The sequence below is a fragment of the Macrosteles quadrilineatus genome, unplaced genomic scaffold, assembly GCF_028750875.1.
Source record: "Macrosteles quadrilineatus isolate MER2022 unplaced genomic scaffold, UCM_ALF_1.0 Scaffold_3__2_contigs__length_128488019, whole genome shotgun sequence".
In the NCBI taxonomy this organism is placed as follows: Eukaryota; Metazoa; Arthropoda; class Insecta; order Hemiptera; family Cicadellidae; genus Macrosteles; species Macrosteles quadrilineatus.
In genome coordinates this window covers 42,767,167-42,783,125 of record NW_026542596.1, presented here as the reverse complement: position 1 = coordinate 42,783,125, position 15,959 = coordinate 42,767,167, and the positions used below count along the sequence as shown (strand labels likewise).

At 36.8% G+C, this 15,959-nt stretch overlaps 2 protein-coding genes across 2 annotated transcripts in view; both read right to left on the bottom strand.

The window, feature by feature from the left end:
• The window catches only part of LOC128989147 (uncharacterized), a 62,104-nt gene that overhangs the window by 45,324 nt on the left and 821 nt on the right, over nt 1-15,959 (bottom strand). The gene's annotated exons all lie outside the window — the stretch shown is intronic.
• On the bottom strand, nt 9,682-12,274 carry LOC128989146 (uncharacterized). Its single transcript, XM_054411014.1, has 3 exons — nt 12,222-12,274; nt 10,452-10,575; nt 9,682-10,031 (listed from the first exon to the last, which is right to left on the bottom strand). Exons 1-3 carry the CDS (start codon nt 12,272-12,274, stop codon nt 9,690-9,692), a joined length of 519 nt encoding a protein of 172 aa, XP_054266989.1. The 3' UTR covers nt 9,682-9,689.

Genomic DNA, 15,959 nt, shown 5'->3' with positions numbered 1-15,959 from the left:
TATGATGCTTTGGGAATGGAGGGAAACAGGTCCACGACGTAGGAAGTGGCGAAGGAAGTAGTAAAGGCGAGCTCTCCGGAGTGTGGAAACTGTTTATGACGATTAGATTAAGGTATCTACAATCCTAAAATGCTATGGGAAGGGAGGAAAACAGGTCCACGTCGTAGGAAGTGGTGAAGAAAGTAGTCAAGGCGAGCTGTCCGGAGTGTGGAAACTGTTTATGATGATTAGATTGAGGCATCTGCAATCCTAAAATGCTATGGGAAGGGATGAGAACAGGTCCACGTCGTAGGAAGTGGTGAAGGAAGTAGTCAAGGCGAGCTGTCCGGAGTGTGGAAACTGTTTATGACGATTAGATTAAGGTATTTGCAATCCTAAAATTCTTTGGGAAGGGAGGGAAACATGTCCGTGACGTAGGAAGTGGTGAAGGAAGTAGTAAAGGCGAGCTGTCCGGAGTGTGGAAACTGTTTATGACGATTAGATAAAGGTATTTGCAATCCTATGATGCTTTGGGAAGGGAGGGAAACAGGCCCATGACGTAGGAAGTGGCGAAGGAAGTAGTCAAGGCGAGCTGTCCGGAGTGTGGAAACTGTTTATGACGATTAGATTAAGGTATTTGCAATCCTATGATGCTTTGGGAAGGGAGAGAAACAGGTCCGTGACGTAGGAAGTGGTGAAGGAAGTAGTAAAGGTGAGCTGTCCGAAGTGTGGAAACTGTTTATGACGATTAGATTAAGGTATCTACAATCCTAAAATGCTATGGGAAGGGAGGAAAACAGGTCCACGACGTGGGAAGTGGTGAAGGAAGTAGTAAACGCGAGCTGTTCGGGGCGTGGGATCTGTTTATTACCATTAGATTAAGGTATTTGCAATCCTATGATGCTATGGGAAGGGAGGGAAACAGGTCCGTGACGTAGGAAGTGGTGAAGGAAGTAGTAAAGGCAAGCATCTCGGACCGTGGGAACTGTTTATGACGATTAGATTAAGGTATCTGCAATCCTAAAATGCTATGGAAAGGGACGAAAACAGGTCCACGTCGTAGGAAGTGGTGAAGAAAGTAGTCAAGGCGAGCTGTCCGGAGTGTGGAAACTGTTTATGACGATTAGATTAAGGTATCTACAATCCCATGATGCTTTGGGAATGGAGGGAAACAGGTACACGACGTAGGAAGTGGTAAGGAAGTAGTAAAGGCGAGCTGTCCGGAATGTGGAAACTGTTTATGACGATTACATTAAGGTATCTACAATCCTAAAATGCTATGGGAAGGGAGGAAAACAGGTCCACGTCGTAGGAAGTGGTGAAGAAAGTAGTCAAGGTGAGCTGTCCGGAGTGTGGAAACTGTTTATGACGATTAGATTAAGGTATTTGCAATCATATGATGCTATGGGAAGGGAGGGAAACAGGTCCGTGACGTAGGAAGTGGTGAAGGAAGTAGTAAAGGCAAGCATCTCGGACCGTGGGAACTGTTTATGACGATTAGATTAAGGTATCTGCAATCCTAAAATGCTATGGGAAGGGAGGGAAACAGGTCCGCGACGTAGGAAGTGGTGAAGGAAGTAGTCAAGGCGAGCTGTCCGGAGTGTTGGAACTGTTTATGACGATTAGATTAAGGTATCTGCAATCCTAAAATTCTATGGGAAGGGAGGGAAACAGGTCCGTGACGTAGGAAGTGGTGAAGGAAGTAGTAAAGGCAAACATCTCGGACCGTGGGAACTGTTTATGACGATTAGATTAAGGTATCTGCAATCCTAAAATGCTATGGGAAGGGAGGGAAAACAAGTCCGTGACGTAGGAAGTGGTGAAGGAAGTAGTAAAGGCGAGCCGTCCGGAGTGTGGGAACTGTTTATGACGGGTAGATTAAGAGATCTGCAATCCTAAAATGCTATGGGAACGGAGGAAAACAGGTCCGCGACGTAGGAAGAGGTGAATGAAGTAGTAAGGTGAGCAGTGTGGAGTGTGGGAACTAGAAACCGTTTGTAGCAGTTATATTAATGTATCTGCAAAGCTGAAATGCCATGAGAAGGGATGGAAGCATCCCAACGACACAGAAAATGGTGAAAGAAGTAGTAAAGGCTAGCAGTGCAGAGTGTGGGGAATGTTTGTGGCAATTAGATTAACGTATCTAAAATACTAAAATGATATGGAAAGTGATGAAAACAGGTCCATGACGTAGGAAGTGGCCTAGGAAAACGTAAAGTATGAGCATAGTGTGAGAATCGTCTGTGACAGTTAGATTAATGTATCTTCGATCCTAAAATGCTATGAGAAGGCAAGGAAATAATCCCCACGACGGAGGACGTGGTGAAGGAAGTATTAAAGGCTAGCAGTGCAGAGTGGGGGAACCGTGTGGGCAGTTAGATAAATGTATCTGTAATCTTAAATGTTATGAGAAGGGAAGGATACAGGTGTATGACGTAGGAAATCGTGAAGCAATTAGTAAGGCTAGCTGTGCAGAGTGTGGGAACTGTCTTTGGCAATTACATTAATGTATCTGCAATCCTAAAATGCAATGAGAAGAGAGGGAAACAGGTCCATGACGTAGGGGGTCGTGAAGGAAGTAGTAAAGGTGAGCAATGTTGAGTGTGGGAATTTATTAATGTATCTGCAATACTAAAATTCTATGGGAAGAGACTGTAGACTGTGTAGGTTAAAATGATTACGAAGCACGAATCGATACATATTTTCGATACATGCAATCGTTTACAATCGAAATTTACAACTGAGTTGGCAACAACTGATTTTTACTCCATAGAGGCTAAAAACGATTTTTACTCCCTAGAGAATAAAAATGCTACTTTAGACCCGCAACGCATGCATTAAAAACTACTGTTTTTACTGCAGTATGACAAAAACAATATAATATGAACCCTTGATGACTCCGCTCAATTTTGTGGATGCCTCTGCGAACGCCTCCTAGTAAGTAGTGTAAAATTATACATATGGTCATGTAAACAAATCTGCTGAGGGGAAGGCCTCTGGGGCAGAGCCCCAAGGGAATTTACCTCGTTTCTCTTTTGATGGCTCATCTACAGACCAAGACCTTTCTATAGAGACCCCTACCAAGTTTCTACGCCCAGCCGTTCTCTGAAATTAGCTGTGACAAAAAACCCGTTTTCCCCCCATAAGAATAACATGGGATGGGAATTTAAAGGCCACTGGGGCAGAGCCCCAAGGGAATTTACCACGTTTCTCTTTTGATGGCTCATCTACAGACAAAGCCCTTTCATTAGACACCCGTATCGAGTTTCTACGCCCAGCCGTTCTCTCAAATTAGCTGTCACAAAGAAAAACAGTTTCAAATTAATATATAGACGAGATGTTAGCCCGTCCTACGTACGGGAATTCAGTAGCCAGTTAAAACAGTGTACAATTCAGATCAGCTAGTTTACACATATAAAGACAAAGTTTCTTGCAGTTTTAATGTAAAAAATCATCTTGTAAACAAATGTTGTGTGACCAAATATGTTTTTATTCCATCATAGGCCTATACGATATGCATTTTAAATCCGTTAATTTTAAAATAAAACAGCAATTCTGCAATTTTTACGATGTGAAAAGCGTTGAAGTGAGATTTGCAGCCGATTCGCACAGACGCACACTGATTATAAGTAGCCTATTATAGAGAGAGTAATAGTCAAAATTGAGAAGTGTATAGACCTAGTCAACGATACCACCTTCCATAGCATACCTGCCTCTTCCATAATTATTATCACCACAATACAACTACTATACACAATTTCCAGTAGGTCTGAATAGAAACGACCTAAAACAAAACGATAATATCCAATAAAATTCACAGTACACAAACTTTGGTGTCCTAACATCAAAACGAATCGTCACACCTATCCTTTATATGAATTTCACTGCATTAATTGATAAATAAATATGCGTAAACAAAGAAAAGTAAAAACAATAACAGTTTGTTTTGAAACAGCTGTTTGGTTCAAATAACATTCATTTGAAAATAAGAACTGGTCACATGTAGCAGGAATATAAAAAGTAAACACGCTAGTAAAGCTAATGACGTAATTGTCAATGTTTATTATCTATACCGTTTTCAGTTCTATCCATGATAATTACACACCCTCATTGAATAAATGTACATCTTAATTTCCCATATTAGTTAACTTAAACTACAATATATTCATAGTTGAAATAAAAGTGATATTATTTTCACGTTTGGGGGCGCTGATATAGGTGCCCCCAAACGTAACCACAACTGAACACGATTTTATGTAAGGATGGTTTGTCTAATTGCAGTATCCTAGGTCAATGTTGACGTTGTGTTCAATCTATGTCATCCATCTGTTTATCTTTGTATAAAACCCGGCTGAGGTTGTGGTCGTAATTTAAAATCGTGATTCCTGATTATTCTTGATCTTCTTTTTATGACATCAATATTTCCGGGCCTAATCCATACAAAGTTAAAGCAGACAAACATTAATTGTAAACAAAAAGCTACCATGAAGAATTAAAACATGTAAACATTGTTATTTTTCTAATCTTTCCTTGAAAAGTGGAGCAGTAAAATAATTTGCATTTATCCTTTTTTATTAAGACTCGTGTACAGAGCCTCGATTTGTACTGTGGTTTAATTAATATTGGTTTAAACTGTGGTCTAATTATCTCTACTAATCTTACTTATTTCCTATAATCAATGACAAAAATAAAATAACCTCATAGTTCCATAGTTTATATTTAACCAGCTGTTAGTTAAAACAAATTATATTGCTCTAAAACAAATCGAAGATTACAAAGATTGCTTTAAAAAATAATTTGAACATCCTAGTATTTTACTATGTATATTTAATTAATCTGCCATCCTCTTACAGAAGAATTGAACGTATCAATGATTAGCATTACACATAGTATAAATAAGTCAACCCTAGGTATGTCTTTACATTTTTATCCAAATGCTGAATTTGTGACACAAAAGCTGAATGTTTACAGCTGTTATGTTAAGCAAATTATTTTATGCCAAAAGCTAGTTTAGAATCTTAGCGTCGGCTGCTAGACTTTTTAAAAATTAAAACTTAATTTCTAAAAAACTGGGACCCTAAACTAAAATTATGGCTTCGACATTCCCTAGTTCTCAAAATTATCTTTCTTTCAACCCAAAAATCATGAAAATCCGTAGAGTGGTTGATTCAGAATCGTGAAATAAAAAAACACACTTTCGTTTTAATATTATAGATAATTGTTTTTTTTTTGTTTTTTTTTAAGAGGTTGGCGGCCTCTTTTAACCTTGCATTTATCCGTCCACATAGACTAACCGCCCGTGCGTGCAACGTTTACAGCAAAGAAAGGAGTGAGCCGGTACAGTACAAAGGTGGACTGTACTGATAAATTTTAGTGGCAGTGACCAGGATCCGAACCCACGACATCGCTGCCTTGGGCCCGAAGTCCGCGATGCTACCGACTGAGCCACCAACTCACTAATTAAATAATAGTAAAACATTAATGTTAGTAATATGTTGACATCATTTAATGTTGTTAGGCCTAAAAGTGAGAATGAACTAAGGTAACAAATTAAATATTTAAGGTTAATACAATTTAAAAATACCCCCGCCGCAGCAAACCTGCAGACTAAGCGAATTTCCATTTGCCTGATTGGATTTACACTAAAATGTCTACTTAAAAATTTTAACATTTATTTCCTATTTAAATAGAATTAGCTTAACAGGTACTTAGGTTTGCTGCATCAGGGAGGGTAAAACAGTTTTTTTTGTAAAATGTTAATAGTTAGTAAGAAATAAAAACAATTTCCAAATTTGATCAAAATATGTTCATAAACAAGCAAACTACAACAGTTTACTTGTTCTCCATAAGAATAACATGGGAATCTAAAGTTTATATTTTTTTGGAATTTTCTCCGTAACCATTAGGTGCATAGTAACACTTCAATATACTAAATTATTTGTTTTTTAAGCTCTACAAAATGGTTTGGAAAGATTTTGCAAAATTTTATGTTTTTTGGGTCAAAAATGGGAAAAACCTATTTTTACCCCATAAAACCCCCGTTCCCATAGTCCGATCATGCTGGTTCGCGAACTCGTTCAAGTTTATCCCGCCTTAAACCTTTAAACAAAATTTTATCGAAATCGGACAAAAATTACTCAAGTTATCGTGCGGATGGACACATATATATATATCTATATATATAATACGTGAAGCCGTTTTTTGTTAACGCAACTCCTCCCTTATTTATGGACCAATTTCAACGTTTAAGGTGTCAAAAGATTTGTCTCAATATGTATTTTTGCAATAAGGTTTTAAAATTATAAAATTCCTACTCTTAAGGGCGTGAGACCCTCTAAAAGGTCGGGTTTTCCCCATAAGAAATACACAGAACAAATTTAAAAACAAAAACAGCTGTTTATAAAAAGAAACTCATTAGCTTTTGCTGAGTAAATATTAATGTTTGTAATATTCAGTAGGTTAAGACCAAGTTAAACAGTTAATCAGTTTTAATGGAAGAGCAGTAAATGCCTCAAGTTCAATGAGTTATGTTTCATACTATGCGGCTCATTGAGCCGCACGGGTGCTCTAGTATATATATATTAAGTATGATTGTGGTTAGGGCTACTACTATATAAATAATTGAAAACATTATAAAAACATAAGTACCCTTTTTAAATTCATTTTTAATTAATAAACGACATGTTTCGACACTTAGGTCATAGTCATGTTTACAATAACAACAACAAATACAATAACAAAAATAATTAATGAAAGGAATAAATAGTCATATGTTAAGTTAACTTAGAATTTAGAGGATCTTGATTTAATCTTTGTTTAATTTTGTGTATATTATATAATGTTTTAGTTTTATTGCAACTGTAGGATTTTTTCAAATATCGGATTTGTTTTATTTATGTTCATGGTATTCAATAAATTTTGAGGGTATTTTTTGTAATTTTTGTATATATGAAAATCTTCTTTGACATTTAATTTTGTTTTATTTCTTTCATATTCTAGAATTTCTAAATTTTCATTTATATTTTTGTACTCATGTCGAGTTTCGATTAGGTGCTCTGCAAAATTTGATTTCATTGTAGTTTTGTTACCTGATTTTAACGCTTGTATGTGTTCCTGGAACCTTTTCTTAAAGCTACGACTTGTTTGGCCAATGTAGGATTTGTTGCAGTCTGAACATTTAATTTGATAAATGCCTGATTTGTTTATATCTTTAACTTGGTTCTTATGTGCTTCATTAGAAATTTTGTTTTTTATCATCTGAAAGGCATTATTTTTTGTTCTGTAACTTATTTTCAAATTTGAATTTTGGAAGGTTTTTCTTGTTGCTTTGTTTATGGTTGTACTATGGGGTATGCAAATATATTCTTTTCTATTGTTTTCTCCAATTGATCTTTGTGTTTCAGATTTCTTTTTAATTTTCCTTCAAATCATTTTTTCAATTATAGAAGATTTGTATCCATTTTTCAAGGCTAAATATAGGATGATGTTTTTCTCTTTTTCAAATCTTTGTTTTAAATGTAAATTAAAAAATCCTACAGTTGCAATAAAACTAAAACATTATATAATATACACAAAATTAAACAAAGATTAAATCAAAATCCTCTAAATTCTAAGTTAACTTAACATATGACTATTTATTCCTTTCATTAATTATTTTTGTTATTGTATTTGTAAATGTAAACATGACTATGACCTAAGTGTCGAAACATGTCGTTTATTAATTAAAAATGAATCTAAAAAGGGTACTTATGTTTTTATAATGTTTTCAATTATTTATATATATATATTTATATATATATATATATATATATATATATATATTTGATGTCTTCATTAATCTTCTCTGTTTTGAGGGTCAAATACTTGATTTGATGTATAATATTCTGGTCGTTAGCCATATTATACATCAAATCAAGTATTTGACCCTCAAAACAGAGAAGATTAATAAATACATCAAATTTAACAAAACCTGCATCTCAAACAATTTAATTCATATATACTGGGTGGCGCATAAAGAACGCATGGATTTGAGTTGAGTGGTGAGAGCAATAAGAGCGTCCGTGGAGGGGAAGGGCCTGGTTGTTTTGTAGGTTAGGGCGTCCAGTTTTAGTAACAATGGTGCAATCGATCTGGCGAATCGTGTTTTGCTATAGAACATTTATCCAAAAATAATGAATCTCCGATATAACTGTTCAATGGCTTCTCCGTGCACAATGGTTCAAAACAAAACCCGATCGCAACACAATACTTTGTTCGGTAGCTTCTTTTCGCACAACTGAATCAGTTATGAAGCAGAAGTGGTTTGTTCATCCTTGCACGGCGTGAACTCCACAAAATGTCTACAGAGTAATGGCGTCTGTTATTCAAAGCCCTCGCCGCTACACTAGGCGATGCGCTCCAACTGTGTGCTTGTCTTGACGCTCGTTGCAGGGCAACCTGAAAGATGAGTTAAAATTTCATCCTTACAAAATTATGATCGTACAGAAGATTTATGAACGTGATTACGAAAATGGAAACTGTTTTGAGAGAATGGTTGATGTTCTTGCCACTGATGGCGTTTTGTTTATGATGTTAAGGGTCCGCCGGACCCCGAGTCGGAAATCTCAGCACGATGTAGCTAACGGCCGCTTGGAGCGCTGCACAACGGAGGGGAGCGGGAGAGGGGCCGAGTGAGTGGGAGAGGGGATGAGAAAGCGGCGCGGCGGCGGCGGCGCCCAGCAGGACGCAGGAGAGGAACCGCTTACCCACGCGCACTGGCATACTCATCATTGCCACTAGTGCAACTTCCACTCCACAAAACACCAATACCAAAACACCGCGAGCCAAGGCGCGGTCTAATGAGCGCCGGGAATACTTCAAAACTCACCACTCGTGCTTATCCATATCTATATATATAAAAGGCAAAGCCCTCACTGACTGACTGACTGACTGACTCACTCACTCATCACTAATTCTCCCACTTCCCATTTACCTAGGAGGCTGAAATTTGGTACACTGATTCTTTAGGCATTAAATAGGAAAACTAAGTTGTTTTTATTCTGATCGGACTCTCGGGCTCCGCCCCAGTGGCTCTGGAATTTCCCATGTTAACCTTATGAGTACTCATATTTAAATGGAATTAATGAATCTTAACAGCTGTTTCAATTAAACAAGTTGGTTCTGTTCTATGATGTGCAATAGCATTAAAGTTACTAGGATTACCAACAGGGTGCAGCACTATTATTTTTTTTATTTATGACAACAGCTAATTTGCAACCAAAAGGTGAGTGAGCGTAGCGAACGAACTTCAACCTGGAGGCGAGTTAGCGTAGCGAACGAGCTAACCTGAAGGCAAGTGAGCGTAGCGAACGAGCTCCAACCTAAAAGTGAGTGAGCGTAGAGACGAACTTCAACCAGGACGTGATTGAGCCATGCGAACGAGATCATCTAAAAAATTAAGAAGTTAAACGGGGCAAAGCCCGCGGGTACAGCTAGTACTAAATAAATATTTAAAGTAGGCTACAGTACTGGGTTTTGTCAGTAAATGCATTTTGGCTGTAAACAGATTACTGTACCATAAGTAAACCCAGTTATGGTAGGTACAATATTTTGAAATATAAAAACAACAGTTGAAATAAAAAAAATTTATTTCAATTATTAATAATTTACCTTCATTTACAAATTATTAAATAATTACAATAATTATCAGTTGTATTCGTCGACAAAACTTTTCAAAACCTATCCCTTATTGGGAGTCCCCGAGGGTGTCTTGGGTCGATCAGCTCTGGCAATACACATTTGAAATAAAAATTAGTCAGGGGTTTTTCCATTTTGTTTTCCCAAAACTGGTCGTCCCTCACGATTTTCTCTATGGACATGCCTTTGTTAGTCCACACCAAAAACCAACAATTTTTTTGTTGTGTTATGTGGAGCTGTCCCTGGATTTGGTAGTAGTAGCAATGGCTCCGTTTTAATTTTAGATTCCTTTCTTCATCCAGCACACAAAACTTTATTTTCTTTTCAACAACTGCATCAGCTGGTGTCAGGTCTTTAGCTGATGCAGGACATTTGACCTGTAAAACAAAATACAGATGATGTAGCAAAATTCTGGTACAGTATTGCAAATCACACCCAAAATTTGATTTAGTTAAATGAAATACACGACTCAATTATTAGTATTTTAAAGCAGGCCTACCACAACAATGAATTGTAAATTGTTATAGTTATAAATTTCAAACGTACGATGCTGTTGGCGAAATTACTTTAGTTCACACATGTTTGTTTTGTTGACTAATTTATTTATAACTTTTTAGAATAAATATGTTATCTGGAATGATAAATATTACAACAGTTGAGTATTTCTTCTCTTTTGGAAACGTAAATGTACAAGGTAATGCGTTACAAATTTAATGTTTTTAGGCGATTGAGTATAAATAATAAATATACAAGTTTACCCACCTCTACTAAACCCAAGCCCCCGATTATTGTCCGACACCATCGGGTGAAGCGGCAAGAAATGGCTGCATCCTGTCAACAAATAGGCCACACTCTTCCACCTTCTCAAGAATCAGTTCCTCTAGTTCTGCGATTGCATGCTTTTCATTTTCCAAGCCGTATCTGAAGCACAACAATTAATTTATTCCCAAAATTGGGTTTTCTAATTACATTAGTTTTCATTTTTAGTGGGAATTCAGGTTTATTATTATCAAAAATCTAACACTAATTGCTTGTACCCACGTCATTGATGACAATATAATAATGCATTTATATTTAATAGTATGTTCTTGTTAGTACAAATTACCCATTTTAAAGTTAATATAAAATATTTTTTTTAAATTGTAATGTTGTAAGGGAGGCGAAACTTTTAGTTTGTATAGTAATTTTTTCTTAAATCTCATAGATAACCTTTAGATTAGAATAGTGCACCTGTTGCTCGAATCCGAGCAATTGTAAAGTAGGGACCGCGTCTCGCTGTACCTAGTGTAGTAGTAGTGTATCTTATTAATCACCTTCACGTATTATATACTGTATGTATATGCATAATGATTAACATTGGTTTATATCTGATTTAACTTACCTTATTGCGGAATTTTCTGAAAATTGCTTGTACAATAGTTGCTCAACCAACTTCTGACAGGACGTCGGGAGAAAAATAAACCATTCCAATTACAGAGAGTTCATTTTCTAATACATACAAAGGTACAGCACGTTACAATAAAACATCATACTGTACCGTATTTTAGTACACTTTTAAACAATCAACGGTTTATTTTTCAGTTACTTTAGTTGCAAAGAAGTCTGTTATTTAGCGCTATATATTTCGCCAATAGCTGAACTATCAGCTGTCGACAACTACGTTTGTGCTCAAGGAGATGTCGCGCAATCTATTGTCCACGTAAGTTTGCAGTTGGTGGCAGCCAATCACAAGACAAGGCTAGTGCGACGTTGCCACATCGCCCATTGACAACACTAATTAAAATATAAAAGCAATAATTTCAAATCAGCTGGTATTATTAGATTTGGCAACACCGCACCGTTCTCATTGGTTCATTCAAAACCATATGGTAAATAGTCTCCTCCCTCAACTGCAAACTTATGTGGTCCTGACAATAGAGATCGGATTGCCAACTTAGAAAAACAAGTCAGTGAACTAACTCAGACTACTGCTCTAACTAAACAAACATCAAAACGTCCAACACTAGCCTACCATAGGAACAGGATGTACTGTACTGTATAGTTTCCTGTTATAACAGGAAGAGATCACTTCGAATTAAGAGTGTTTTGCCGACTAAACTTCGAATTACAGCGTGACTTTGATTTATAGAGTGTTTTTTCGACGAAACTTCGAATTACAGCATGACTTCGAATTATAGAGTGTTAACCGACGAAACTTCGAATTACTGAGTTACTTCGAATTATAGAGTGTTTTCCGACGAAACTTCGAATTACTGCGTGTTACAAATTGACCTGCCCTCTATTTGGACTTTGAAATACCGAGTGTATCAAAATGCATGGTAAAAATTTGAAATATTGAGAGATTCTCTAGGGACTGAGCCTTCATTTTGAATTATCGAAAGTTTTGAATTATCAAGTGTTTGAATTACCAAGAGTGGACTGTATTACAAACGATATTATAGCAGAATGAGACTGTGCACGTGTGCTGGTGATGGATGCTAGTATAGCAGAAAGCCCTATCGCGCGGCCTTCGTGGGCGCGTCCAATGGTCCAATGTTGCCTGCGGGGGTGTTCCACCCCAGTCTCACAACAGCTGATCATCAACCTCCACCGCTCTAGAGTGGTGGACTACACTAGCCATCCTGAGTTGTACAGTACTGGTAGTACATAGGTAGCAAACCATCGGCCTAGTCAGTCATACTTATTGCTATACTCTATACAAACAATTATAATGATATAAATAAAATACTTTTCATCTTATTATCAATTTAGTTTTAGTTTTGAGCGAATCGTTACCGGTACAGCATTAGAACCATTATACGTGTTGTGGTACGTTCATAGTTCATCTTAATCTAGTTTCTCATACAAACCAGATTATTATCTTACAAATATTATAAATGTGAAATTTTGTGCGTTTGTTTGTTTGTTTGAAGTTCATCACGCATTACCTACTACATTACATTACATTATTTGTCATGAGAGCCGAAGCCCCCTGACTGCATACCCGGTACCTATCGTGAGACTTACCCGGGCCCCATGATGTAGGCCGAAGCTTACGCATCAACCTTTAGCACATCATGGGCGGATGACTTAAGGTCATCACGCATTACCTACTGGTCGGGTTGGTCTTAAATTTTGTATTATGAGCTCCATATGGTGATAGACCATTTTTGCTATGGTAGATGTGGTAACTATAGCATGCCGTACATTAAAGGAACAAAAAAATTCTAAAACCGTGTCCTCCCCCATTGAAAACGTACACCAACCCCGTATAAAGGGCGGGTATTCTGCTAGTATCTATGTAAAAAGGACTCGTTCAATAAACTGACATGTTTATTTAACAACGGGCGGGTATTCTGCTAGTATCTGTATAAAAAAGATTCGTTCATTAAACTGAAATGTTTATTTAACAACAGTGTAGACAATTTAGTGTAGCCAAAACATCGATGTATACATCGATGAGCCCAAATATAGTTGTGTGTGTTGTGGGTACAGCAGAAGTACGGTATTATATAGTCAGTGCAGAAAGCTTTCTCAGCTGAGAGCTGAGAATTGGAGGAGGGGAAGCAATATGACCGTGGAGGGGCTGTACGCGTGTAGTTCCACTCGCGGCCGCAAGGTTCGGTACGTTACGGCTTCAAATTTGCTAGTTGCAGAGGTTCACGGTAACTGACTTTGTAAGCTACCCATACATGCTAGTAAAAAACAACAAACGGTGTTTTAAAGAACAAAGAACAATCTAAGTGATTCTAGTTTCACATTTTTAAAGTAACGATTCTATAATAAGTTACAGCAGTTTAAAATTGCCATTTTTCGTAAACATTCAAAAGAATATTTTCAGGCTTCATGGTACAATAGTTAACATATTGAAACTACAATAATTTAGATAATTTTATCATCTTCAAAATGACACCCTTATTTCGATTCTACGTTAAATGTAGCCTTCGGTAACTCAGTTGCACCAGCCCCTTGCGTTTGCACAAAACGGCAGAGGTAGGGCGGACCCTTAATGATGGAGCGCAGTTTTATTTGGATAGTTATGTCAATAAGCAAAACTGGTGCTATTTGGCAGCAGAAGACCCAAAAGAAATGCATCAAAAACCACTGCACGATTTGAAACTTAACGTTTGGTGTAACTTTGGAAAGTGGGAATTCTTGGGCCTTACTGTACTTTTTTTAGGAATCGCGGAAATTAAACTTTGTGCAGAAAAGCCGTTGAACAGTTTTAACAGATTTAATTACTTTTGAATAAATGTTCTACCGCAAAAATGTGATGTACCACGGACAACTGCACCATTGCTACTAAAACTGGACACCCTAACCTACAAAACAACCAGGCCCTGTCCCTCCACGGACGCTCCTATTGCTCTCACCACTCAACTCAAATCCATGCGTTCTTTATGCGCCACCCAGTATATATAAAAATTTGAACAAATGGTGTTTTTGGCCTCTGGGGACATCAAAATGAAAAAGTAAATCGGTCCCGGGCCTAGGTCTTACCATGAGACCTACGGTAATAGCTACTTTCCTATAGGGAAATTCGCTAAAAACATTTTGATGAACTAGCAGATAATGAACCACCTATCGGATCCTGACCTATATATTAAAACAGTTGTGTAATTCAATAGTCAATGGTATCATGGAACTTAATACTGTAATAAATCAAATCACTTAAATATTTCAGGGGATGAACAATGTAAGTATGCCTGGTGAATTCTGTTCTTACCGCGCAGTTTATATCGTAGTATACAGACGAACAGTTAAATGTTAAATCAACAGAACTAGCTGCTGAATATAACGAGGATTTCACTTCAGATTTTCCTCACTGAGTTAATAATAACCATTGATAAAAAACTAACCGAATTAATTATTTATAAAATGTGTTTTAATTAAATATCAAACCTCCTTTAGGCCTATATCAAACATTCTGATACGGATAAAAATAAGGTATTTGGATTTTATTTTAAAACTATTTATTTAGGCCTACAACCACTGATATTGATACCTATATATAATTATGTAGTGACTGAAATAACTTAGGCTACTTAACATGTCATTTTATGAAATGTTTACCTTTAGCTTTACCTTCCGTCGTGAACTTTTAGTACAGGAAACTGGATTGTTCATGTCAATAAAAATTAAAACAATACTTCAATACTTCATACATAAAATTGAATATAAAAACATTTAATTAGGGCCTACCTACAGTAGAGAGTCAAAAAACCGAAACGTCAAAAATCCTAACCGCCCCTGAGAGTTTTAAAATATTGAATTAACACAGAGACAACAAATGTTTTACAATTTCGTGGGCTAAACAGTCAGTACCTGGCAGGGAAATGAGTGAACGGGCCGAACCAGTCTGTTTTTTGTTTGTTTGTGTTTGTACATATTTTTTCAAGAAACAAATTACAGTAATGTAACGATAATACCAAGTACAAAAATCATTGTTTTCATTTTATTTACTGTATCCTAGAACTGTATTTTTTATACTTAAGGCCTAATTATGTGTCTAGTAGGCATGTCTAGGATATGTTTGAAAATCCAAACAAATCGGTAATCTGAACTACCTACGGTGCCAATTGGTTTAGATTTTTGACTCTCTACTGTAACATTAATATTTACAGAGCACAAATGGCGAGCAGGGAGGTGAGTGAATCGGCAAATAAACTCATCAATTGAGTAGAAGCCATGTCCTTTAACCACCGCACCAAGACACGCTCAAGCGGGTTTTCTCAAGCAGCCTAACTTTAGTTTATTTAATTATTTTTACTAATAATTTATTACGTTACCTAACTTGCCCATAATTTTTTTACTATTCAATTTATGATAAATTAACTGTTTGATCATTGTATCGGTGGTTTAAAAAAAACTCAGGGGGAGGGTGTTTGATTATGTTGTAACGGTGGTCTAAAAATAACTCATGGGAGGGGGGCCCAAAAAATAAGTTTGCAGGGGGGCCCGAAAAAATCTGTTACACCACTGTCATTTCGCTTGGACTGACCAGAATGCCTGATTCAGGATACAGTAGAGTCCCGCAAACTCGGCGTAATGTGGACTGGAAGGGTGCCAAGTTTGTGAAATGCCGGGTTATCGGGAACTAGGGTTAAAAATAAGAACAATAAAATTTTGTAATCTTTTACCTGCCTTCTTTATTTATATTTATAATACAAGTCAGTATTAAGTCATCAGATATAGTACAACAAATCCTTTTTACGAGTTGCGAATGATTTGACTTGAGCTGGCTTGAGTCCATGTTGAATTCTGACTCAAAAAATCACTAATTTTCTGAGCCAGGTAATGGCCGAGTTATCCAGACTGCCGGGTTA

What these genes read in the sequence shown, in the direction of transcription:
- LOC128989146 (XM_054411014.1), bottom strand. Translation starts at nt 12,274, where the DNA reads ATGGCTAGTGTAGTCCACCACTCTAGAGCGGTGGAGGTTGATGATCAG. An exon ending in GAGGTTGATGATCAGCTGTT is followed by an intron (nt 10,576 to 12,221) that starts GTGAGACTGGGG and finishes GTTGTGCTTCAG; the next exon opens with ATACGGCTTGGAAAATGAAA. An exon ending in TTGCCGCTTCACCCGATGGT is followed by an intron (nt 10,032 to 10,451) that starts GTCGGACAATAA and finishes TTTGTTTTACAG; the next exon opens with GTCAAATGTCCTGCATCAGC.